This window comes from Cherax quadricarinatus, chromosome 24, assembly GCF_038502225.1.
Source record: "Cherax quadricarinatus isolate ZL_2023a chromosome 24, ASM3850222v1, whole genome shotgun sequence".
NCBI classification, from domain to species: Eukaryota; Metazoa; Arthropoda; class Malacostraca; order Decapoda; family Parastacidae; genus Cherax; species Cherax quadricarinatus.
Window position 1 is genome coordinate 8,748,222 of NC_091315.1, and position 27,886 is coordinate 8,776,107.

Below are 27,886 nucleotides of genomic sequence, written 5' to 3' on the forward strand. Positions count from 1 at the left end.
AAGAGTATGTATGCATGCATGCTCTTATCTCTTCAATTCAGTGCATTAGAGAGGGAGAGAGACTCGGAGGTTTAAAGATGTTGCCAGAGATTTATAATGCAAAATTAAAAAAAAATCCAAAGTAATGACTACTCAGAGGTTAATGTGTTTTCTACAGCAGTACAGGTGAGGATTATATTCCATATCAATAAGAAATCTGGTTAAGATAAAATATCATTAGAGTTATCATGGCAGTAAAGCACCACCCCCAGTGTTCGCTTCATAGCCTAGTAATACCACCAAGACCCTCGGCTCATCATTCCCCATTGAACAATTGAGCTGCACGCAATCCATCGCGCACTGCTGGTCCCGTCTTGCGTCCCTTTGAACCAGTAAGATGATGCACAATGTGTTTTGTTGTATGAATAGTCGTGTGTGAGTTGCTTTGGTCTCTGAGGATAAACACAGTCGGATGTAGACTGCTCGTGTGGACATAACGTTGCTCAAAGTTGCGAGGACTTGGACATGCACTTGTCTTCCTTCTGTCACGGATATATCATATACGGTAAATATGTGCCAAGGTGTGCAAAGGTTGATAATGGATTCTGAAAGGCCGGGTATTAATGAAACAAAAGTTGAAAGTGAATAAGAAAAGAGGAAAGGGATCAATATTAGTACTATTTAAAAAATAAATGTAGTCATTGGGATGCTCTACATTCATGGGGTTCATCAAATGTCTGAGGATTGGTACGGAAAAGGATGGAGCTACGATGAGTAAGGTGGCACCAAGTTTTGCATCTAGAGCCATTAATCAGAATCTAGGTACTTTTATGATTATATAGACTATATGGCCAGCAGTAACAGCCTCGTTGATCAGGTCCTGATCCACCGGGAGGCCTGGTCGTGGGGGCGTTGATCCCCGGAATACTCTCTAGGTAGACTCCAGGTAGAGGGGTACAAGAATAGATGTACCAAGAAAGCTGTAGTGGAGTGGGATGAGACAATAGAATCATAGGTGGCAGTTGATGTAACTAAATCTCGAATGTTTTCATTCTTAAATCATTCACTGTAGCCATCGTGGCTCATTGGTACAATACAGTGCCAATCACAAACCTTGTTTATGTCCGCTTTATTATACTTACTCCAGAAAATGTGTGTTGTTTGCCTCTACACGTGTGTATGGGATCAGCCTTGAAACTAGGCAGTTTTCTTCTTCCTGTTCTATTCACTAGGGTTCACGTTAAGGAATTTTTAGTTTTCCTTGCTGAGGAACTCTTTAAATTTATTCTACTCATTCATTCTTCAGTTATTTAGATTATTAAACACTGGATATTTACTTGCAGAAAGACCACAAACAAGTGATATCTTAATTAATATGCAATAAAACCACAGTGAACAACAGTACTTTTCTAAGAGTATTTGGATTTATCACAATAACCAGAGAACAGCAAAAGTACTAAAGCAACAAAAAAGTCTTGTTATGGTGAAATATTACCTCACATGTAGTCAGTGGGGCAGTTAATTACCTCACTCAGAGTGGGAGAGGCATATCAATTTTAAGGTCGTGTGTCAGGTTAAATTCAAGAGTGACGTGTTAGGTAAAGGGGAATTTGTTAATGTAGCATATAATACTAAAAATTTTATGTATTACAAACGACTCTAATTTAAATGATCTTGGATTTATACTCGACTTTTATTCCTTTTTTGTACAGCAGGTGTCTATTATAGTTAGTTCAGCCATTGACTTGTTTGTTACACACTCCTCAGCCATTTGAAAATCAGTGTGGTGGCAAAAATCTATCAGAATCCTGGAGACGGAATTCTGATTAATCTCTGTATTCGACGGATATTTCTTCTCTATTTAAGAGCTTCGAAAACAACATTGTATTTAGATACCTTGATATCATATTAGCTATTTGATTAAAAAATCCCAGCAAAGTACCAATGCTTGTTTCAACAACATTTGTTGTACAAAATTCAATATATTTTATTTTTGGAAAGCTCTAAAAAGGTAGAACTATGATTACTACAATATGAATGCAGTATTAGCACCGGGCAAGTCTCCACAGAATGTTTATTGATGCGACAAATTTCAGCCACTTAATGCATATCGAACCGCCTGAAAAAGTTTATACAAGAAAATCAATGGTTAAACGAAATATAAGCTAATTCCAGAAGTGCATAATTAGATTCTTCTGTAATACATAAACTTTGTGAGGATTATAATCTATGATAGTAAGTTTCTCTTTACCTGAATTGTCACTCTTAAATTTTACCTGATATATGACCTTCAGAACAACTGGAATGTATTGGCAAACTTTCCAACCGGCTATGTGGGAGGTCACATCTCTTCTTTATCAGACTGTTACTTTATTGCTCTTTGCTTTGTCTTTACAATGTGGGATATCACGAAATAGGCTTGGAATACTACTACTGTTCACTGTGGTAGTAATGCCTATGTATTCATACATATTTATTTATTAATGAATAAGGATATATGCATGTCGTGCAGCATAGGTAAAACTTGCTATTTTGGCTTAAATAGCAACGCTCTTCTTGGCGAATAAGGAAAGCGAAAATTTGTGTATGCAATAATTTCGCAAAAATCATTCTAAACCTAACGATAAAAAATATTTTCATTGTGTTTGTTTATTATTAAATTATTGTCAACTTTCCTAAGACATTTAGTTGGATAAGGCTAAATTAAATTGCACTTGTTATAATAAGGTTAGGTAAGTTTTCTAAGATTTTTTTGGTACAAAATTATTAATTTTTACATTAACATAAATGAAAAAATATATCTTTAAACGTATAAGAGAAAATTTTAGAAAGTACTTAATTTTAAATGAGTTCTTGCTAACTGACCAGTTTTGCCTGGGGGGTAAATAATTACCCCCCAATCCCCCCTTCCCTCTCCCATCCTCCCCTTTTTCCTTTCCTCCTCCTCCTCCTCCTCACCCCTCCCTTTTGCCCTTCCTTTTTGGCCTTTGGGATTTTTTCCCACAGGCACGCTAGTTCCTAGGTAGGGGAAAGGGTACCGGGGTCCATCCCATTCCGTTGAGGTTCTTGGCGGTGGCGTAGTTTGCCGTGGAACCTGGATTGCCTGGGGATGTCGCGATCCCTCTCCGGTATCCCGGAGGGTGACTTTGGGTGTCTTTCGGGCGACGGGTGTATCTCTGGAAGCCACCTTTCGGATTCCGGGGGTGGTGGGCGAAGGAGGTATGCTTTGTGGCGGATATCCGGCCGCTCTCTTTTGTCCACCGAGGTAGCTCGGCAGATGTGAGGTTGCTATCCCGGATTGCTGGTTTACTGGCATGATGGGTAGGGTATGGCATGGGTTCCATGCTGCATCTGCACTACTTGCGGTGCTGAGGTCCTCTTGGGCGCGGAGGGAGATTTCTGGCCCTTTCATTCCTCCTAGGAACTATCCCTCCCCGGTCCCCCCTTTTTTTATTCTTTTTTTTTATTTTGTTTTTATTTTATTTTCTTCTTTCTTTTTTTTTTTCTTAAAAACAAAAAGAAAGTAACCTAACCATGGAAGCCCTAGTCCATGAACCTGCTATCAAGAAGGTATCAAGAAGGGGCTCCTTCTTGATACCGCACCCCGTTCTGACTCCGCCTCGTCTTTGGACCACTCTTCGGACACTCCTCATGCCTCTGTACCTCTTGCCGGTGCTGTTTCCTCACCCACTTCAGGTACTGAGGTCTCGACTGACTCCTTCGATTTATCTGACCTCCGCTCTCCTTTGACTATGCTTCCGGCCTCTCCCTCTACGGTGCGGCAATTTTCGAATCTCCGGCCCGTTCCACGTCGGACCAACTCTGGTCCCACTCCTAAACGCCAACGACAATTACCTGCTGATGAGACTTCTCCACCTTCTCGTTCTTCTCAGAAAAGATCGACACATCCTGCACTCCCTTTCCACGCTCAGTTTCAGAATGCACAATGGACTAAATTCTTCACTTTACCACCGATTTCCTCTATTGCCTATCTTTCCGACCATAGTATTGGCAAGGCACTCCTACGCCATGTTGGTAAAGATATTTCTTTTCATGCTCTTAAGAGCGGTACGCACATCATCACTGTACAGAATGCTACCCAGGCTCATGATCTTTCTCTTCTTTCCCATATCGATACTGTTCCTGTCACTATTGAAAAATATCATTCCCTCAATTCTTGTAGTGGTACCGTCATTCTTCCCCATACCATAGTTCAACAAAATTTCCAGACATTTGGCAATGACATTCTTGAACAGCTGGAACTCCAAGATCTCCCAATCCTCAAGGTAGACACTTATGTTCTTCCTGCCCGCGGGCGGAGACGATACCCTAGCAATGTGGCTCATTTAACTTTTGACAGCCGTGAACTCCCATCCTCAGTTTATGTAGCAGGACATCGGTTACAAGTTCGAAAGGTGATCCCTACACCACAAGAGTGTAGAAATTGCTGGGGATTTGGCCATCCAGCGAAATATTTCAGATCTATAGCCGAATGCCCAGTCTGTGGTGCCGATGACCATTCTAATACGTCTTGCAATCGACCGCTTTTGTTACTTGGCGATTTTAATGCCCATCATTTCCTCTGGGGGTCTCACTGTGATTCCCGTGGCATTCAGTTAGAGGCTTTTCTTGCTTCCCACCCCCTCCATGTTTTAAATACAGGTACTCACACCCATTTTGATCCACGGACTCATACTCTCTCTTGCATCGATCTCTCAGTCTGCTCTTCCTCCGCCGCATTAGACTTCACCTGGTCTGTTCTCCCGGATTTACATGACAGCGATCATTTCCCAATCATTCTTACTTCCCCTTCATATTCACCACCTCTTCGTATCCCACGCTGGCAATTTGATCAGGCAAATTGGAACCTTTACTCACAACTAACTGTTTTTAGTGAGGTTCCTTCTTCGTCCTCCATTGATGAGCTTTTACACCTCTTCTCGTCCTCCGTTTTAACCGCAGCTTCTCATTCTATACCCCAAACTTCGGGCAGGCGTTCTCAGAAATGCGTGCCTTGGTGGTCTCCTGCTTGTGCTCGTGCAGTACGTTTGAAACGCGCTGCGTGGGGCAGGGACCGGTACAATAGAACCACGGAGAGACTTCTTGATTTTAAGCAGAAGCGTGCGATCGCTCGTCGTGTCATCCGTGACGCTAAACGCACTTGCTGGCGAGATTATGTCTCCACCATCACCTCTGCTTCCTCTATGAGTGGTAAATATTCTCCTGACTCGGCTCCTGTTCTGCGGGTTGCCGGTGTTGATATAGCAAACCCTCTAGATGTTGCCAATGAATTTGGCAATCATCTGGTCCGTATTTCTCAGGGGCTCCATCTATGCCCCTCGTTTCTTTCCTCAAAGTCTGCCAGAGAGTTAACACCCTTGGACTTTTCTTCTCTCAGAGAAGAACAGTATAATATGCCTTTTACACTTCAGGAACTGGAAGCAACACTCTCAGCTTGCCGATCATCGGCTACAACATTTACATCAGTCAGCGCTTGCAGTCCTATTAAGACTTTTCAATCTTATTTGGTCACAAGGAGTTCTTCCACAGCTGTGGAAATCTGCCATTGTTCTCCCTTTCCGCAAACGGGGTACTACGGGACATGAAGCCTCCCACTATCGTCCCATTGCCCTTACCAGTGCAGTTTGCAAAGTGATGGAACGCCTGGTAAATAGACGTTTAGTGTGGTATTTAGAGACACGCAGCAGTCTCTCCACTCATCAATATGGCTTTCGTAAGGGCCGTTCTACCATAGACCCCTTACTATGCTTGGATACGTATGTTCGTAATGCCTTTGCGAATAATCACTCAGTTATTGCCATATTTTTTGACCTTTAGAAGGCATATGACACAACTTGGAGGTATAATATTTTGGCCCAAGCCCACTCCTTAGGCCTTCGAGGCAATCTACCATCCTTCCTTAAGAACTTTTTAACTGATAGACATTTCCGTGCTCTCCCCGGACTTTATCCAAGCTGAAGGTGTCCCCCAGGGATGTGTTCTGAGCACAATACTTTTTCTCCTTCCTATTAATGATTTGGCATCTAGTCTTCCATCAAATATTTGGTCATCACTCTATGTTGATGACTTCGCTATTGCCTGTGCAGGCGCTGACTGTCACCTCATTACAGTTTCTCTCCAGTATGCGGTCGACCGTGTTTCCAATTGGGCCACCACACATGGGTTTAAATTTTCCAGCACCAAAACTAGCCAAATTACTTTCACTAGACGCTCTGTCATCTCCGATTATCCTTTGTACCTCTATGGCTCCCGTATCCCTGAACGTGATACAGTCAGGTTTCTGGGCTTCCTCTTTGACCGTAGGTTATCCTGGAAACCTCACATTACCTCTCTGAAGGCAACTTGTCACAGCCGGCTGAACCTTCTTAAAACCCTTGCTCATCTTTCATGGGGAGCTGATCGTCGAACTCTCCTTCGCCTACATTCCACCCTCATTTTATCGAAACTTGATTATGGTGACCAGATCTATTCAGCAGCCTCTCCTGCTACTCTCTCTAGCCTTAACCCCATTCATCACCAAGGATTACGTTTATGCCTTGGGGCTTTTCGCTCTTCCCCTGTTGAGAGCCTCTATGCAGAAGCGAACGTTCCATCCTTATCCGATCGCCGTGATGCCCATTGCCTTCGCTACTATGTACGCTCTCATGATCCCCGCAATCCTTCCATTAATAGAATGGTCACTGATATTAGTAGACATTCTTTATTTGTTCGCCGCCCCTGTTTACTCCGTCCCTTCTCTCTTCGCCTACATTCGCTCTTGTCTTCTCTTGAATTACCACTTTTCTATGTTCATGTAGCATCTCACTTTTCCCTACATCCCTGGGAAGTTCCAGTTGTTCGAGTCTGTTCTTTCTCTCTCCCTTGCTCGAAAGCCCAACTGTCTACGGTCGCTTCCCGCTCTCTTTTTCTTGACCACTTCCACTCTCATTCTCATGCCATTGCAGTGTACACAGATGGCTCTAAGTCTTCTGACGGCGTAGGATTCGCAGCAGTGTTTCCGGACAGAGTCGTACGAGGGTATTTACTATCTTCGGCTAGTATTTTTACTGCTGAATTGTATGCCATTCTTGCAGCACTTATCCGTATTGCATCTATGCCTGTGTCATCATTTGTGGTTGTCTCAGACTCCCTTAGTGCTTTACAGGCTATACAGAAATTTGATGCACTGTTTTTTGTTGGGTCCCTGGTCATGTTGACGTACAGGGCAATGAACAGGCAGACACTGCTGCGCGGTCAGCAGTACATGACCTACCAGTTTCATATAGAGGTATCCCATTTACGGACTATTTTGCTGCAATAGCTACCCACCTTCACACCCGTTGGCAACAACGTTGGTCTGCTATCCTCGGTAACAAACTTCAATCTACTAAACCGAGTATAGGCTACTGGCCGTCTTCTTGTCACCAGTGTCGAGGTTGGGAGACTACTCTCCCATCTTCGCATTGGCCATACTCGTCTTACTCGTGGATGTCTCATGGAGAGGCGCTCTGCTCCTCTCTGTGAGAATTGTCAGGTTCCATTATCAGTCAGCCACATTCTGTTAGACTGCCCACTTTATCAACGAGCACGCAGAATTTACCTCCGTCGTCGTCTTCGCTTCCCTTCTCGCTGATGGACCCACCTTTCATCCGGACTCTCTCATTGACTTTTTGACAACAACTGACTTACTTCACAAACTCTGATACCTTCAGCCCTTTCTACCTCAGTCTCTTGCTACCCTCTACCCCCGCACTATCCCCTGCCCCGATGTTTTCTGTAACGTACTGATCATCCCTCCCCCTTCTGCCGCCCAATACCCTCGCTTCCTTCCCTACCCTGCAGCGCTGTATAGCCCTTGTGGCTTAGCGCGTCTTTTTGATTATAATAATAATAATTTACCTATTCTACACGACATATAAATATATAATAACACTGTGACCTGCCAGGGATTGAACCCGGGTCATCTAGCCAGCCTCCCGGGAAGCTAACTAAACTGTCGACGCCCTAGTCCAATACGCGTCCGTGCTATAAGACGTTAGGTGTACAGTATGCACACTAAGCATGCTTTTCTTAACGCCGAGCACATTCGTGCGGGTGAAAACCTCAGGAACTTGTTTCGTGGATACACTCGTGAGACTGGTATTCAAAAGAGAAAAGAATGAAATTAGTTCCTGAGCTTTTCACTCCCACGAATGTGCTAGGTATTGGGGGGAGGCATGTCTCATATGCTTAATGGACACCTAACATCTTGTAGAATGGTGGTGTAGTGGACTATGGCGTCGACAGTTCAGCTTGCTTCGTGGGAGTCTAGCTAAATGACTCGAGTTCAATCCCCGGCAGGTCACAGCATGATATTTGATATCTATATATATATGTGTGTATATAAATATATATATATAAATCTTTCTTTCTTTCAACACACTGGCCGTATCCCACCGAGGCAGGGTGGCCCAAAAGAAAAAACCAAAGTTTCTCCTTTCAAATTTAGTAATATATACAGGAAAAGGGTTACTAGCCCCTTGCTCCCGGCATTTTAGTCGCCTCTTACAACACGCATGGCTTACGGAGGAAGAATTCTGTTCCACTTCCCCATGGAGATAAGAGGAAATAAACAAGAACAAGAACTAGAAAGAAAATCGAAGAAAACCCAGAGGGGTATGTATATATACGCTTGTACATGTATGTGTAGTGTGACCTGAGTGTAAGTAGAAGTAGCAAGACGTACCTGAAATTTTGCATGTTCATGAGACAGAAAAAAGGACACCAGCAATCCTACCATCATGTAAAACAATTACAGGCTTTCGTGTTACACTCACTTGGCAGGACGGTAGTACCTCCCTGGGCGGTTGCTGTCTGCCAACCTACTACCTAGGATATATATAAATATATATATTAATTTTAATTTATTTTCTAAGTGTCGATTGTAGAAGAGTCTGAACTCGTCAGGCTTCAGGACAACATCGCTGAGGCACATGTAAAGGCAGCGCTGACTGCTGACGAGGGCAGCGAGGCCAAGCTCATCTCGTGGAGCGTTGAAGACTTCACTAACAAAGGCGATAATTACGCCACCATCGTTACCAGTGTCAGTGTCAAGTTTTCCCTGCTGGGAAAAAAACAATCTTCGTCATATGTGGTCAAGCTCCTACCACACTGGTCATACAGTGAAGGCGGTCCGGAATTTGGTCTAGCAGTATTTGAGAAAGAATCAGAATTTTTCAAAGAAATTCTTCCTGTGTTAAACTATGAGCTGACCTCTCTTGGTTTCAGTCCCTTGAGAGTAGCGAAATGGTTTTATACATCTTTAGAGAAAGAGAAAGAGATGATTTTCCTAGAAGATCTTCATCCACGAGGATTTCAAATGTTCGACCGGAAGAAGGGCCTGAGTGTGGCGCACGCCACTCTTGTCCTGCAGGAGCTGGCCAGACTGCACGCAGCCTCGCTCCTGTTAAAAGCCAAGGCTCCCACAGAGGATCTAGCGGACAGGTTCACTCATATTAAAACTGATTGGATGACTTTCTCAGACTCTGCAAAAGCGATGATAAATGGGGTTTTTTCTGGCTCATTAAATAGTTGTGAGCACTTATTACATAACATAAAAGGCTATGAGGTAGCAGAGCAGTGGATAGCCAAGCACAAGGATTACTGGGCTGAACTTATACAGATTCAGTTGGCCAGAAATCCCAAGTTTGATGTCATTTGCCACGGTGACTGTTGGAACAACAATATGCTCTTCAGGTAGGTAAAAATGGACTTGTCTATTATGAGCACCTCTGATATATATATATACATTGAACATTGCCTTTATAGTTCCAGTAATGTTTTATATTTTTAAACCTTGCTTATACAAGTTTTAATAAATATCGTTAATAGTATACACTTCTTGCAGGTATAACAAAGAAGGGGATCCCGTTGAGGTTATGCTCTTGGACCTCCAGCTGAATCGTGTTGCCTCTCCGGCCACAGACCTCAATTACTTTCTATACACGAGTCTCCACGGTCATGACAGGAAGGCAAACTGCCAGTACTTCCTCTCCTCCTACTACGACACTTTTCGAGGGATGATGGAGGCTGGAAGAAGAAACATGCCTTTCACCCTGGAGGAACTACGTCAGGAGTACAAAGATAAGATGGAATATGGGATCATTTTCGGTGCAGCGTCGGTGCCGTTTTTATTAGGTGAGAGTAAGGATGCTCCCGATTTGATAAACATGAAGGAAGAAAACGTTACCGAGTTATCAGAGGCGATGCAATTAAAGACCCAGAATTTGGTGGAAAACAATCCGCTCTTTCGATCTCGAGTTCTCGCCATATTTGACGAACTGATAAAGCAGGCCGCCACCAAGTCTTTAAACTGTCCAGATAGTAAGTAAACTGTTTGTTTTTTTATAATTTATATGGCGCAGAGGTCTCTATTTACTCAAACCGAGAACTTGTACATCGCCAAAATAAATGTAACTATGCGATATTTAATAAATTTATTTTATAAGAAGGCTTTCATGGTTACAGAAATAACAGTATTTGCAATGATGAATATCGACAATGAACGCAAATTTTTCAAAAGCTTCGAGTTATAGTGAATATATGAAGACATTTGTGGGCTTTTCACATATAACTTCATTGGAAGGCTAACCACACATATTGGATAAGAGTTTTCAAGAAAAATGAAAAGTTCCAGCATAGTTTCAGCATAAACAATATTTTAATGATTAAGAATCTGATATCTATTTATCTATCTATCAGATTCTAGATTCGTACTCATCTTCGATGTTCACACCTAATTCACTAGCCATTATGAATAACTTTTTTCGTGAAAACTCCAAAAAATTAATATTCTACGCAACATGTCTGTGATCAATGATCTTTTAAAATTTACAATTGCTAATTTTAAATTTATTTTCATTATTGCTACTTTTCTCACACATATATTACACGCAAATGATGATTAGACATACATGCTATATAAACAGGAAAGCCTTGAGGTTATGAGGAAGAAACAAAAATAAATTTTTGGGTAAATTTCTCTTTTGTTTTCTGAAATCTGTACTTAGAAAATATAAATATTATTATTATTATAATCAAAAAGAAGCGCTAAGCACAAGGGCTATACAGCAGAAAATATAGAGAGTCCAGAAAAAATAAAGAATATTTGCACATACCTTCCCTATTTCCATAACCGTTCAAAAGTCTCGCAAAGTTTGAATTTTCTTGAGACCTGCCATATAAAACTGATGAACATTTTAATACAAGCCAGCTAAAAGTTAACACTTAAATACAGAGCTATACAAGATTTATCTGATCATATGAAAGCTGGCATTTTATTAGTCAAGACAAAGAAAATTATTTCTGACGCGGATACGAGTCACATTATAGACCATTCAATGGATCGTTAGGTCTTTTGACTAAGTTCTTTTCTGTGGTTCATCGGTCCACTCTGTCAGAAATACATAAAAGTATCAAAAGGACCAGCTAACATTTTACTGAGGCCTTTCTCAAGTCATCAGCCGTGGAAAGGACAAAATGAAAAATAATTTGATTATCCTGAATCAATCAGCTGGTCTTTTTTGCTATATTGCCTGGGGGCAAAAGCTCTTGCTTCACACGGTGAGGGTCCGGGTTCGATTCCTGGCGCAGGGGTGGAAACACTGGACGTATTTCCTTACACCGGTTGTGTGTATTCACCCATCAGTAAAATGGGTACCTGGGTGTTAGTCGACTGGTGTGGGTCGCATCCTGGGACAAAACTGACCTAATTTGCCCGAAATGCAATGCATGACGAATGGCTTTCTATATGTCATTAATGTCAGCTAAGCCTGTATACTTTGTACATGTGCTAATAGAAATAAAGCTATATTATTATTATTAAAAGGCAAAAAACAGTAAGTGTAATGGTATCTTACCTACCCTCAGTGATCAATGATAACAGGTACCAAAATAACTGATACCAAAATAACATCATACTATGACTTTCCTTCAATGAATTGCTGTACATAACATAATGCATTGGTTTTTATTACTAATGTTATGCAAAGTACGTAAACTATCTCCAGAGTAAACCATATGGAAATATTAAAATCTAGTAGACCATATGAAAATGTTAGAATATAGCAGACTAATATATATATATATATATATATATATATATATAGATATATATATATATATATATATATATATATATATATATATATATATATATATATTCTAGGTAGTAGGTTGGTAGACAGCAACCGCCCAGGGAGGTACTACCGTCCTGCCAAGTGAGTGTAAAACGAAAGCCTGTAATTGTTTTACATGATGGTAGGATTGCTGGTGTCCTTTTTTCTGTCTCATACACATGCAAGATTTAAGGTACGTCTTGCTGCTACTACTTACACTTAGGTCACATTACACATACATGTACAAGCATATATATACACATCCCTCTGGGTTTTCTTCTATTTTCTTTTTAGTTCTTGTTCTTGTTTATCTCCTCTTATCTCCATGGGGAAGTGGAACAGAATTCTTCCTCCTTAAACCATGCGTGTTGTAAGAGGCGACTAAAATGCCGGGAGCAAGGGGTTAGTAACCCCTTCTCCTGTATACATTACCAAACTTAAAAAAAAGAACTTTCGTTTTTCTATTTGGGCCACACTGCCTTGGTGAGATACGGCCGGTTTGTTGATTATATATATTTATATATACACACACACACACACACACACACACACACACACATATATATATATATATATATATATATATATATATATATATATATATATATATATATATATATATATAAGCGCTTTTTTATTTATTATTATTATTATTATTATTATTAACACTGGCCGATTCTCACCAAGGCAGGGTGGCCCAAAAAAGTAAAACTTCCACCATCATTCACTCCATCACTGTCTTGCCAAAAGGGTGTTTTACACTACAGTTTTTAAACTGCAACATTAACACCCCTCCTTCAGAGTGCAGGCACTGTACTTCCCATCTCCAGGACTCAAGTCCGGCCTGCCGGTTTCCCTGAATCCCTTCATAAATGTTACTTTGCTCACACTCCAACACACCGTCAAGTATTAAAAACCATGTGTCTCCATTCACTCCTATCAAACACGCTCACGCATGCCTACTGGAAGTCCAAGCCCCTTGCACACAAAACCTCCTTTACCCCCTTCCTCCAACCTTTCCTAGGCCGACCCCTACCCCGCCTTCCTTCCACTACAGACTGATACACTCTTGAAGTCATTCTGTTTCGCTCCATTCTCTCTACATGTCCGAACCACCTCAGAAACCCTTCCTCACCCATCTGGACAACAGTTTTAGCAATCCCGCACCTCCTCCTAACTTCCAAACTACGAATTCTCTGCATTATATTCACACCACACATTGCCCTCAGACATGACATCGCCACTGCCTCCAGCCTTCTCCTCGCTGCAACATTCATCACCCATGCTTCACACCCATACAGGAGCGTTGGTAAAACTATGCTCTCATACATTCCCCTCTTTGCTTCCAAGGACAAAGTTCTTTGTCTCCACAGACTCCTAAGTGCACCGCTCACCCTTTTCCCCTCATCAATTCTTTGATTCACCTCAGCTCTCATAGACCCATCCGCTGACACGTCCACTCCCAAATATATGAATACATTCACCTCCTCCATACTCTCTCCCTCCAATCTGATATCCAATCTTTCATCACTTAATCTTTTTGTTATCCTCATAACCTTACTCTTTCCTGTATTCACTTTCAATTTTCTTCTTTTACATACCCTACCAAATTCATCCACCAACCTCTGCAAATTCTCTTCAGAATCACCCATGAGGACAGTGTCATCAGCAAAGACCAACTGTGACAACTCCCACTTTGTGTGTGATCCTTTATCTTTTAACTCCACGCCTCTTGCCAAGACCCTCACATTAACTTCTCTTACAACCCCATCTATAAATATATTGAAAAACCACGGTGACATCACACATCCTTGTCTAAGGCCTACTTTTACTGGGAAATAATCTCCCTCTTTCCCTCTAACTTGAGCCTCACTATCCTCGTAAAAACTCTTCACTACTTTCAGTAACCTACCTCCTATACCATACATCTGCAACATCTGCCACATTGCCCCCCTATCTACCCTGTCATACTCCTTTTCCAAATCCATAAATGCCACAAAAACCTCTTTAGCTTTATCTAAATACTGTTCACTTATATGTTTCACTGTAAACACCTGGTCCACACCCCCCTACCTTCCTAGATATATATATATATATATATATATATATATATATATATATATATATATATATATATATATATATATATATATATATATATATAATTACTCAGCACAGGAAAATTGGGATTGTCTATAGCTTTGTCAAATTATTCGGGAGTAATAAGCTAATTTGCAATCAAACTCATAGGGTTTATTGAGAATCTTAAACATAGAAGAATGCATGGGTAGATTAAATTAAAAAAAAATCCCAAAGAAAGTTAAAAATTTCTTTAATTGCTCCCTGATGAATAAGGCAGGAACATCAAATATGACTAATTTCAGGCCTAAGCCCGTATTCAACTGTAGAGGCAAACTTCATGCACTGTTTTCATTTAAGTGTATTAATAAAATGGATATAAACAAGATGTGTGAGAGGCCCTGCACTGTACCCGTTAGCCACCAAGGCTACCATATGAAGATTTTACAACCAACACTTCTGCGACTTCCTTGCATCAACTGCTACCTTCGGTTACGCTTCAGTCTAATCCCACCTTCCCGCCGATTTCATGGTACATCTTTTCTCATTCCCCTCACAGCCCTATCGTCTATTTACCACAAAAATTGCCCAGATACTGGCTAAGGGCACTTGATCTTAAAACGTGCGATTCCTTAGCTCAAATAGTATTACCTAACCATTCTCTGGACTTGTATGAACCATACAGGTTTAAAGCTTCCCAGTCATTATATTATTTATTTTGATCATGGTTTTCTTTTCTGCGATCAATTTTTCTTTTTTTTCGTTTCTTTTATTCACTTTTTATATACTATATCACAGTTTCCCAGAATTTTATTATAACAATGTATTGTTTGCAAACAGCAACTTGATGAACTCCCACTTCCGTTGTCGTTTCATGATTTTTACATTCATGGGAAATGAAAAGAAGTTAGGATCTGATCAATGAAAAGGAGGTTAGCTTCAGTTCAGTGGATCACGAGCCCTTCATTAGCTTTGCTTAAGATCATGCCTCAGCTTAAAAATAGCGTTCACTTGTCTTACATTTCAGTAAACAGTTTTCCTTACTGTTATCAGGCATGACAGAATGATGATATAAATTATTGGAGACGAGAGTACGGCTGAATACTACTGGGAACCACAGTGGTGACTGAACTCGCCTCAGTGATTGCCACTAATAGGACACTGCTTGCCTGCAAGTGTGGACCTTCACTGCCTGCCTGCAGGGTGGACCTTTACTGCCTGCCTGCAGGGTGGACCTTCACTGCCTGCCTGCAGGGTGGACCTTCATCTCGTACCTCCGCCTCTTGACCTTCAGTGGGCTAGTTCATTTCTAATCCTTCGTGTTGTTTCGTATCTATAAATGCTAGTTGCTTCCCAAACTTCGATGGAGTGATGTTTCTTAATTCTTGCTAAAGTTCCTCTGGTTTACATAAATGCTAAGCTTCTGTTTGTACATGCCAGAGTGTGCGTGAGAGAGGTGAGAGAGAGAGAGAGAGAGAGAGAGAGAGAGAGAGAGAGAGAGGGAGAGAGATTGTTAACAAGATTACGTAAGCATGCTCTTATCTCTTCAGATCAATACATTAGATAGGGAGAGAGACTCAGAAGTCAAGAGATGTTGCCAAAGATTTATAATGTAAAATTAAAAAAAAATGCATCCAAAGTATTGACTAATCAGAAGTTAATGTGTTAAATTTTCTGCAGCAGTAGAGGTGAGGATTATATTCCATATCAATAAGAAATCTGGTTAAGATAAAATGTCATTACAGTTATCATGGCAGTAATGCACCACCCACAGTGTTCGCTTCATAGCCTAGTAATACCACAGAGACCCTCGGCTCATCATTCCGCATTGAACAATTGAGCTGCACGCATTTCATTGCCCACTTCTGGTCTCGTCTCCCGTCCCTTTGAACCAGTAAGATGATGCACAGTGTGTTTTGTGTGTTGTTATTGTATGAATAGTCGTATGTGAATTGCTTTGGTCTCTGAGGATAAACACAGTTGGATGTGGACTGCTCGTGTGGACATAACGTTGCTCAAAGTTGCGAGGACTTGGACATGCATTTGTCTTCCTTCTCTCACGGATATATCATGTATGGTAAATGGACTCTGAATGGCCGGATATTAATGAAACAAAAGTCAAAAGTGAATGAGAAAAGAGGACAGGGATCAATATAAGTACTGTTTAAAAAATAAATATAATCGTTGGGAAGCTCTAAAATCATAGGGTTCATTAAATGTCTGAGGATTGGTAGGGAAAAGAATGGAGCTACTATAGGCAAGGTGCCATTAACCAGAATCTAGGTACCTTTTGTGATTATATAGACGATATGGCTAGCAGTAACAGCTTGGTTGATCAGACCCTGATCCACCGGGAGGCCTGGTCGTGGAACGGGCAACGGGGGCGTTGATCCCCGGAATACCCTCCAGGTAGACTCCAAATAGAGGGGTACGAGAATAGATGTACCAAGAAAGCTGTAGTGGAGTGGGATGAGACAATAGCATAATAGGTGTCAGTTGATGCAACCAAATCTCGGAAGTTATCGTTCTTAAATCATTCACTGTAGCCTTTGTGGTTCATTGGTACAATACAGTGCCAACCACACACCCTGTTCATGTCTGCTTTATTATACTTACTCCAAAATCTATGTTGTTTGCCTCTACACGTGTGTATGGGATCAGCCTTCAAATTAGACAGTTTTAGTCATCCTGTTCTATTCACTAGGGTTCACGTTAACAAATTTTTAGTTTTCCTTACTGAGGAACTCTTTAAATTTATTTTACTCGTACATTCTTCAGTTATTTAGATTATTAAACACTGAATATTTACTTGCAGAAGGACCACAAACAAGTGATATCTTAATTAATATGCAATAAAACCGCAGCTAACAGCAGTACTTTTCTAAGCGTATTTTGATTTGTCACAGAGAACAGCAAAATTACTACAGCAACAAAAGTCTAGTAATGCTGAGAAGTGTCCTCATATGTACAGTCACTGAGCGTGGGAGATATATATCAATATTTCTGAAGTTTTTATTAAGGTTATGTCAGGTTAGATTCAAAACTAAAGGGGAGTTATAATACTAACAAATTTTACGTATTACAAGCGACTCTAATTTAAATGATCCTGGATTTATATTCAACTTGTATTCATTTTTTATACATAAGGTTTCTATTATAGTTTGTTCAACCATTGCATTGTTACACACTATTCAGCAATTTGAAAATCAATGTGGTGGCAAAAATCTGTCAGAATCCTGGAGACGGAATTCTGACTAATCTCTGTATTCGACGGATATTTCTACTCTATTTACGAGCTTCAAAAACAAAATTATATTTAGAAACCTTGATACCTTCTTAACTATTTGATTAAAAAAACCCAGAAAAGTATCGATGGCTCTCGACAACATTTATTGTAAGAAACTCAATATATTTTATTTTGGGAAAGCTGGAAAAAGTTAGAACTATGATTACTACAACATAAATGCCATATTAGCACTGTGCAAAAGTCTACAGCAATGTTTATTGATGCGACAGATTTCAGCCACTTTATGGATATCGAAACGCCTGAAAAAGTTTATACAAGAAAATCAATGGTTAAACGAAATATAAGCTAAATAAAAAAAAGTGAGATTACAATATGAATATAATTCCAGAAGTGCATAATTAGATTCTTCTGTAATACATAAACTTTGTGAGGATTATAATCTATGATAGTAAGTTTCTCTTTACCTGAATTGTCACTCTTAAATTTTACCTGATATATGACCTTCAGAACAACTGGAATGTATTGGCAAACTTTCCAACCGGCTATGTGGGAGGTCACATCTCTTCTTTATCAGACTGTTACTTTATTGCTCTTTGCTTTGTCTTTACAATGAGGGATATCACGAAATAGGCTTGGAATACTACTACTGTTCACTGTGGTAGTAATGCCTATGTATTCATACATATTTATACATTAATGAATAAGGATATATATATATATATATATATATATATATATATATATATATATATATATATATATATATATATATATATTATATATATATATATATATATATATATATATATATATATATATATATATATATAATTGTAGTAGGTTGGTAGACAGCAACCACCCAGGGAGGTACTACCGTCCTGCCAAGTGAATGTAAAACGAAAGCCTGTGATTGTTTTACATGATGGTAGGATTTGCTGATGTCTTTTGTCTGTCTCATAAATATGCAAGATTACAGGCATGTCTTGCTACTTCTACTTACACTTAGGTCACACTACACATACATGTACACATTTATTTATACACACTCATCTGAGTTTTCTTTGATTTTATCTTAATAGTTCTTGGTCTTATTAATTTTCCTTTTATATCCATTTGGAAGTGGAATAAGAATCTTTCCTCCGTAAGCCATGCGTGTTGTAAAAGTCAACTAAAATGCCGGGAACAATGGGCTAGTAACCCCTTTTCCTGTAAAGATTACTAAAAAGAATAATAATAAGAAAATTGTCAAAGTGGGAAGTCTGAATGTGCGTGGATGTTGTGCAGATGATAAGAAAGAGATGATTGTGGATGTTATGAATGAGAAGAAGCTGGATGTCCTGGCTTTAAGTGAAAGAAAGCTGAAGGGGGTGGGAGAGTTTCAGTGGAGAGGAATAAATGGGATTAGGTCAGGGGTTTCAAATAGAGTTAGAGCTAAAGAAGGAATAGCAATAATGTTGAAGGATAAGCTATGGCAGGAAAAGAGGGACTATAAATGTATTAATTCAAGGATTATGTGGAGTAAAATAAAGATTGGATGTGAAAAGTGGGTTATAATAAGCGTGTATGCACCTGGAGAAGAGAGAAGTGTAGAGGAGAGAGAGAGATTTTGGGAAATGTTGAGTGAATGCGTGGGGAGTTTTGAATCAAGTGTGAGAGTAATGGTGGTTGGGGATTTCAATGCTAAAGTGGGTAAAAATGTTATGGAGGGAGTAGTAGGTAAATTTGGGATGCCAGGGGTAAATGTAAATGGGGAGCCTTTAATTGAGCTATGTGTAGAAAGAAATTTGGTAATAAGTAATACATATTTTATGAAAAAGAGGATAAATAAATATACAAGGTATGATGTAGCACGTAATGAAAGTAGTTTATTAGAATATGTATTGGTGGATAGAAGGTTGATGGGTAGGCTCCAGGATGTACATGTTTATAGACGGGCAACTGATATATCGGATCATTATTTAGTTGTAGCTACAGTTAGAGTAAGAGGTAGATGGGAAAAGAGGAAGGTGGCAACAACAAGTAAGAGGGAGGTGAAAGTGTATAAACTAAGGGAGGAGGAAGTTCGGGTGAGATATAAGCGACTATTGGCAGAAAGGTGGGCTAGTGCAAAGATGAGTAGTGGGGGGGGTTGAAGAGGGTTGGAATAGTTTTAAAAATGCAGTATTAGAATGTGGGGCAGAAGTTTGTGGTTATAGGAGGGTGGGGGCAGGAGGAAAGAGGAGTGATTGGTGGAATGATGAAGTAAAGGGTGTGATAAAAGAGAAAAAGGTAGCTTATGAGAGGTTTTTACAAAGCAGAAGTGTTATAAGAAGAGCAGAGTATATGGAGAGTAAAAGAAAGGTAAAGAGAGTGGTGAGAGAGTGCAAAACGAGAGCAGATGATAGAGTGGGAGAGGCACTGTCAAGAAATTTTAATGAAAATAAGAAAAAATTTTGGAGTGAGTTAAACAAGTTAAGAAAGCCTAGGGAAAATATGGATTTGTCAGTTAAAAACAGAGTAGGGGAGTTAGTAGATGGGGAGATGGAGGTATTGGGTAGATGGCGAGAATATTTTGAGGAACTTTTAAATGTTAAGGAAGAAACAGAGGCAGTAATTTCATGCACTGGTCAGGGAGGTATACCATCTTTTAGGAGTGAAGAAGAGCAGAATGTAAGTGTGGGGGAGGTACGTGAGGCATTACGTAAAATGAAAGGGGGTAAAGCAGCTGGAACTGATGGGATCATGACAGAAATGTTAAAAGCAGGGGGGGATATAGTGTTGGAGTGGTTGGTACTTTTGTTTAATAAATGTATGAAAGAGGGGAAGGTACCTAGGGATTGGCGGAGAGCATGTATAGTCCCTTTATATAAAGGGAAAGGGGACAAAAGAGACTGTAAAAATTATAGAGGAATAAGCTTACTGAGTATACCAGGAAAAGTGTACGGTAGGGTTATAATTGAAAGAATTAGAGGTAAGACAGAATGTAGGATTGCGGATGAGCAAGGAGGTTTCAGAGTGGGTAGGGGATGTGTAGATCAAGTGTTTACATTGAAGCATATATGTGAACAGTATTTAGATAAAGGTAGGGAAGTTTTTATTGCATTTATGGATTTAGAAAAGGCATATGATAGAGTGGATAGAGGAGCAATGTGGCAGATGTTGCAAGTATATGGAATAGGTGGTAAGTTATTAAATGCTGTAAAGAGTTTTTATGAGGATAGTGAGGCTCAGGTTAGGGTGTGTAGAAGAGAGGGAGACTACTTCCCGGTAAAAGTAGGTCTTAGACAGGGATGTGTAATGTCACCATGGTTGTTTAATATATTTATAGATGGGGTTGTAAAGGAAGTAAATGCTAGGGTGTTCGGGAGAGGGGTGGGATTAAATTTTGGGGAATCAAATTCAAAATGGGAATTGACACAGTTACTTTTTGCTGATGATACTGTGCTTATGGGAGATTCTAAAGAAAAATTGCAAAGGTTAGTGGATGAGTTTGGGAATGTGTGTAAAGGTAGAAAGTTGAAAGTGAACATAGAAAAGAGTAAGGTGATGAGGGTGTCAAATGATTTAGATAAAGAAAAATTGGATATCAAATTGGGGAGGAGGAGTATGGAAGAAGTGAATGTTTTCAGATACTTGGGAGTTGACGTGTCGGCGGATGGATTTATGAAGGATGAGGTTAATCATAGAATTGATGAGGGAAAAAAGGTGAGTGGTGTGTTGAGGTATATGTGGAGTCAAAAAACGTTATCTATGGAGGCAAAGAAGGGAATGTATGAAAGTATAGTAGTACCAACACTCTTATATGGGTGTGAAGCTTGGGTGGTAAATGCAGCAGCGAGGAGACGGTTGGAGGCAGTGGAGATGTCCTGTTTAAGGGCAATGTGTGGTGTAAATATTATGCAGAAAATTCGGAGTGTGGAAATTAGGAGAAGGTGTGGAGTTAATAAAAGTATTAGTCAGAGGGCAGAAGAGGGGTTGTTGAGGTGGTTTGGTCATTTAGAGAGAATGGATCAAAGTAGAATGACATGGAAAGCATATAAATCTATAGGGGAAGGAAGGCGGGGTAGGGGTCGTCCTCGAAAGGGTTGGAGAGAGGGGGTAAAGGAGGTTTTGTGGGCAAGGGGCTTGGAATTCCAGCAAGCGTGCGTGAGCGTGTTAGATAGGAGTGAATGGAGACGAATGGTACTTGGGACCTGACGATCTGTTGGAGTGTGAGCAGGGTAATATTTAGTGAAGGGATTCAGGGAAACCGGTTATTTTCATATAGTCGGACTTGAGTCCTGGAAATGGGAAGTACAATGCCTGCACTTTAAAGGAGGGGTTTGGGATATTGGCAGTTTGGAGGGATATGTTGTGTATCTTTATATGTGTATGCTTCTAGACTGTTGTATTCTGAGCACCTCTGCAAAAACAGTGATAATGTGCGAGTGTGGTGAAAGTGTTGAATGATGAAAGTATTTTCTTTTTCGGGATTTTCTTTCTTTTTTGGGTCACCCTGCCTCGGTGGGAGACGGCCGACTTGTTGAATATATATATATATATATATATATATATATATATATATATATATATATATATATATATATATATATATATATATATATGTCGTGCCGAATAGGCAGAACTTGCGATCTTGGCTTAAATACCAACGCTCATCTTGCCATTTAGGACAAGTGAAAATTTGTGTATGCAATAATTTCGCCAAAATCATTCTTAACCTGACGAAAAAAAATACATTTCACTGCGTTTGTTTAGTATTAAATTATTGTAAACAAATCTAAAATATATTTAGTTGCATTAGGCTAAAATAAGTTGCACTTGTTATAATAAGGTTAGGTAAGTTTTCTAAGATTCTTCTGGTGCAAAATTATAAATTTTTACATTAACATTAATGAAAAAAATATATCTTTAAACGTATAAGAGAAAATTTTAGAAAGGACTTAATTTTAAATGAGTTCTTGCTAATTGACCAATTTTACACATACATATATATATATATATATATATATATATATATATATATATATATATATATATATATATATATATATATATATATATTTATATATATATATATATATATATATATATATATATATATATATATATATATATATATATATATATGTCGTGCCCGTTAGGTATAAGTTGCTATTTTGGCTTAAATAGCAACGCTCTTCTTGCCGAATAAGGCAAGCGAAAATTTGTGTACGCAATAATTTCACAAAAATCATTATGAACCTAACGAAAAAATATATTTCATTGTTTGTTTATTGTCAACTTTCTTAAGATATATTTAGCTGGATAAGGCTAAATTAAATTGCGTTTGTTATAATAAGGAGAGGGCAAGTTCTCTAAGGTTCTTTTGGTACAAAATCATTAATTTATACATTAACATAACTGAAAAAATATATGCATCTTTAAACGTATAAGAGAAAATTTTATAAAGGACTTAATTTTAAATGAGTTTTTGCTAATTGACCAGTTTTACCAATTCGGCACGTCATTATTATTATTAGTATTATTATTATTATATATATATATATATGTATATATATATATATATATATATATATATATATATATATATATATATATATATATATATATATATATATATATATATATATATATAAAACAACCACTCTGAAAGAATAGAAAAATTCCAAGCCTGGAATTTCTCTATTCTTTCACAGTGGTTGTTTTGCATTTTCTGAAATCACCTGTTTACTGTGATCTTATTGCACACACACACACACACACACACACATATATATATATATATATATATATATATATATATATATATATATATATATATATATATATACATATTTATATAAAACACTGTGGCTAGCCGGGGATTGAACCCGAGTCATCTAGCCAGCCACCCGGGAAACTAGCTAATCCTATTGTACTATACAAGACGTTAGGTGTACAGTAAGCACACTAAGCATGCTTTTCCTAACGCCGAGCACATTGGTGGGAGTGAAAAGCTCAGGAACTTGTGTCGTGGATGCACTCGTGAGACTTGTATTCAAACGGGAAGAGAATGAAATTAGTTCTTGAGCTTTTCACTCCCACGAATGTGCTAGGCATTGGAGGAGGCATGTGTAATGCTGGACACTCTAACGTCTTGTAGCATGGTGGCGTAGTGGACTAGGGAGTCGACAGTGGGAGTCTCGCTAGATGATTCGAGTTCAATCCTTGGCCGGTCACAGCATATTATTTGATATCTATATATATATGGGTGTAAATATATCTATATATATATATATATCTATATATATATATATATATATATATATATATATATATATATATATATATATATATATATATATATATAGATATGGCATATACTAATTTTAATTTATTTTCCAAGTGTCAAGTGTAGAAGAGTCTGAACTCGTCAGGCTTCAGGACAACATCACTGAGGCACATGTAAAGGCAGCGCTGACTGCTGACGAGGGCAGCGAGGCCAAACTCATCTCGTGGAGCGTTGAAGACTTCACTAACAAAGGCGATAACTACGCTACCATCGTTACCAGTGTCAGTGTCAAGTTTTCACTGCTGGGAAAAAAGCAATCTTCGTCATACGTGGTCAAGCTCCTACCAAAATGGTCATTTAGTGAAGACGCTGGGAAATTTGGTCTAGCAGTATTTAAGAAGGAGTCAGAATTTTTCAAAGAAATTCTTCCTGTGTTAAACTATGAGCTGACCTCTCTTGGTTTCAGTCCCTTGAGAGTAGCGAAATGGTTTTATACATCTTTAGAAAAAGAGAAAGAGATGATTTTCTTAGAGGATCTTCGTCCACGAGGATTTCAAATGTTCGACCGGAGGAAGGGCCTGAGTGTGGCACACGCCACTCTTGTCCTGCAGGAGCTGGCCAGACTGCACGCAGCCTCGCTCCTGTTAAAAGCCAGGGCTCCCACAGAGGATCTAGCGGACAGGTTCACTCATCTTAAAACTGATTGGATGACTTTCTCAGACTCTGCAAAAGGGATGATAAATGGGATTTTTTCTGCCCCATTAAAGAGCAGTCAGCAGTTATTGCATAACATAAAAGGCTATGAGGTAGCAGAGCAGTGGATAGCCAAGCACAAGGATAACTTGGCTGAGCTTATAGAGATTCAGCTGGCCAGAAATACCAAGTTTGATGTCATTTGCCACGGTGACTGTTGGAACAACAATATGCTCTTCAGGTAGGTAAAAGTGGACTTGGCTATTATGAGCACCTCTTATATACATATACACTGAACATTGCCTTTATATCTCCAGTAATGTTTTATATTTTTAAACCTTGCTTATACAAGTTTTAACAAATATCGTTAATATTATACATTTCTTGCAGGTATAACAAAGAAGGGGATCCCGTTGAGGTTATGCTCTTGGACCTCCAGCTGAATCGTGTTGCCTCTCCGGCCACAGACCTCAGTTACCTTCTATACACGAGTCTCCACGGACGCGACAGGCAGGCAAACTGGCAGGACTTCCTCTCCTCCTACTACGACACCTTTCGAGGCGTGATGGATTATGGGAGAAGAAGCATGCCTTTCACGATGGAGGAACTTCGTCAGGAGTACAAAGAGAAGATGGAATATGGGATCCTTTTCGCTGCAATGTCGGTGCCGTTTTTGTTAGGCGAGAATAAGGATGCTCCTGATATGATAAACATGAAGGAAGAAAACATTGCCGAGTTATCAGAGGCGTTGCAAGAAAAGACACAGAATTTGGTGGAAAACAATCCGCTCTGTCGATCTCGATTCCTCGCCATATTTGACGAACTGATAGAGCAGGCCGCCACCAAGTCTTTAAACTGTCCAGAAGAAGCTGAGCTCGTCAGGCCTCAGAAAAACATCACTGAGATACACGTAAAGGCAGCGCTGATGGCTGACAAGGGCAGCGAGGCCAAGCTCATCTCGTGGAGCATTGAGGACTTCACTAACAAGGGTGATAACTACGCCACCATCGTTACCAGCGTGAGCGTCCTGTTCTCACTACTGGGAAAAGAGCAATCTTTGTCTTACGTGGTCAAGCTCTGCCCACAATGGTCATTTAGTGAAGACTTTACGAAATTTGGTCTAGCAATATTTAAGAAGGAGTCAGAATTTTTCGAGGAGATTCTTCCTGTGCTAAATTATGAACTGACCGCTCTTGGTTTCAGTCCCTTAAGAGTAGCAAAATTTTTTTATTCATCTTTAGAAAAAGAGAAAGAGATGATTTTCTTAGAAGACCTTCGTCCACGAGGATTTCAAATGTTCGACCGGAAGAAGGGCCTGAGTGTTGCGCACGCCACTCTTGTCCTGCAGGAGCTGGCCAGACTGCACGCAGCCTCGCTCCTGTTAAAAGCCAGGTCTTCCACAGAGGATCTAGCGGATAGGTTCACTCATATTAAAATTGATTGGATGAACTTCTCAGACTGTGCAAAATCGATGTTAAATCAGATGTTTTCTGGCCCATTAAAAAGTAGTGAGCAGTTATTGCATAACATAAAAGGCTATGAGGTAGCAGAGCAGTGGATAGCAAAGCACAAGGATAACTGGGCTGATCTTATAGAGATTCAGTTGGCCAGAAATCCCAAGTTTGATGTCATTTGCCACGGTGACTGTTGGAACAACAATATGCTTTTCAGGTAGGTAAAAGTTAACTTGTCTATTATGAGCACCTCTTATATACATATACATTGGATATTGCAGTTATCTTCTTAGTAATGTTTTAAATGTCATTAATAGTATAAATTTCTTGCAGGTATAACAAAGAAGGGGATCCCGTTGAGGTTATGCTCTTGGACCTCCAGCTGAATCGTGTTGCCTCTCCTGCCACGGACCTCAATTACTTTCTATACACGAGTCTCCACGGCCATGACAGGAAGGCAAACTGCCAGTACTTCCTCTCCTCCTACTACGACACTTTTCGAGGGGTGATGGAGGCTGGAGGAAGAAACATGCCTTTCACCCAAGAGGAACTTCTTCAGGAGTACAAAGATAAGATGGAATACGGGATGATTTTCTCTGCAATGTCGGTGCCGGTTTTATTATGTGAGAGTAAAGATGCTCCTGATTTGATAAACATGAAGGAAGAAAACCTTGCCGAGTTATCGGAGACGTTGCAAGAAAAGACACAGAACTTGTTGGAAAACAATCCGCAGTTTCGATCTCGATTCCTCGTCATATTTGACGAACTGATACAGCAGGCTGCCACCAAGAAATAAACTTTTTTTATATAATTTATTTAGCGCAACGGTCTTTATTTGTTCAAACCGAGCACTTGTACATCCACATAACACATGTAACAGTGTCAGAATTAATATAATTAATTTGTAAGAAGGCTTTTCATGATTACAGAAATAACAGTATATGCAAAAGATCATAAGGCTGAACGTTCATGAATACCGACAATAAACGTAACTTGTTCGAAAGCTTTGAGTTATGTTGACTGCATGAAGACAGTTGTTGGCTTTTTATATGTATCTTCATTGGAAGATTAACCACACACATATTAGATATGTGTTGTGAAAAAAAAGTTCCAGCATAGTTTCAGCACATTTGTGTATGCAATAATTTTGCAAAAATCATTCTGAAACTTACGAAAACAAATGTATTTCATTGTGTTTATTTTTAAATTATTGTAAACTTATCTAAAATACATTCAGTTAAAATAAAGTTAGGTCAGGTTCTAAGGTTCTTCTCGTACAAAATTATATATATGGCACACGCCTTGACCCACAGACCATCCGCATTGGTGTTGCCCTTCGACTTGCCGCCCCTATTCTCGCCGAACACAGTTGTATTTGTGGCAGTGAAGCAGCAGACCGATTCGGGTACCATGGTCTTGTGTGCCGTAAATCCGAGGGAAAGATTGCAAGACATGAGGAGGTTAATAACATTATCAAGAGGAGCCTCACAACAGCTGGATGCCCAGCAGTAAGGGAGCCACCCCAACTATGCAGATCTGATGGCAGCCAGAAGCGTCCAGATGGTATCACCCTTCAAGCCTGGACAGATGGGAAGCAGGTGGTGTGGGACTATACATGTGCATCTACCTTGGCTGATACCTATCTCCAATACACCAGGGAGGAAGGAGGGGCAGCTGCCAGCTTCAGGGAGTCCCAAAAGTCTAGAAAATATGGAGAACTTGCCCATCATTATATGTTTGTTCCCATAGGCTCAGAGACCCTTGGCTCATGGGGAAAGAGTGCATCTAATTTCCTTAAGGAGCTGGGAAAAAGACTCATCAGGGTAACTAGGGATCCCAGGGCAGCTAGTTTTCTGTTCCAGAGGCTCAGTGCGGCTGTTCAAAGGGGTAATGCCTGCTGTATTTTGGGCACACGCCCCAGCTCTGAGGAGCTGGATGAGATTTTCGCCCTATAATCAGTGATACACACGTAACAACATGTACCGTATATGCCACTTTTATATTAACAATGTATCTCTTAAATCTTCTG

The 27,886-nt window shown here is 39.7% G+C and overlaps 1 protein-coding gene across 1 annotated transcript; it reads left to right on the plus strand.

The window, feature by feature from the left end:
• The first annotated feature begins 237 nt into the window (after nt 1-237).
• Nucleotides 238-27,886, plus strand: LOC128690802 (uncharacterized). Its single transcript, XM_053779526.2, has 6 exons — nt 238-371; nt 8,895-9,714; nt 9,866-10,341; nt 23,825-24,644; nt 24,794-26,074; nt 26,191-27,886. Coding segments are annotated over exons 1-6 (3,861 nt in total). The 5' UTR covers nt 238-370; the 3' UTR covers nt 26,654-27,886.

Excerpts from the sequence above, each read along its gene's own strand:
- LOC128690802 (XM_053779526.2), top strand. Across the intron at positions 9,715-9,865 it reads AACAACAATATGCTCTTCAG|GTATAACAAAGAAGGGGATC; the intron begins GTAGGTAAAAAT and ends CACTTCTTGCAG. Across the intron at positions 24,645-24,793 it reads AACAACAATATGCTCTTCAG|GTATAACAAAGAAGGGGATC; the intron begins GTAGGTAAAAGT and ends CATTTCTTGCAG.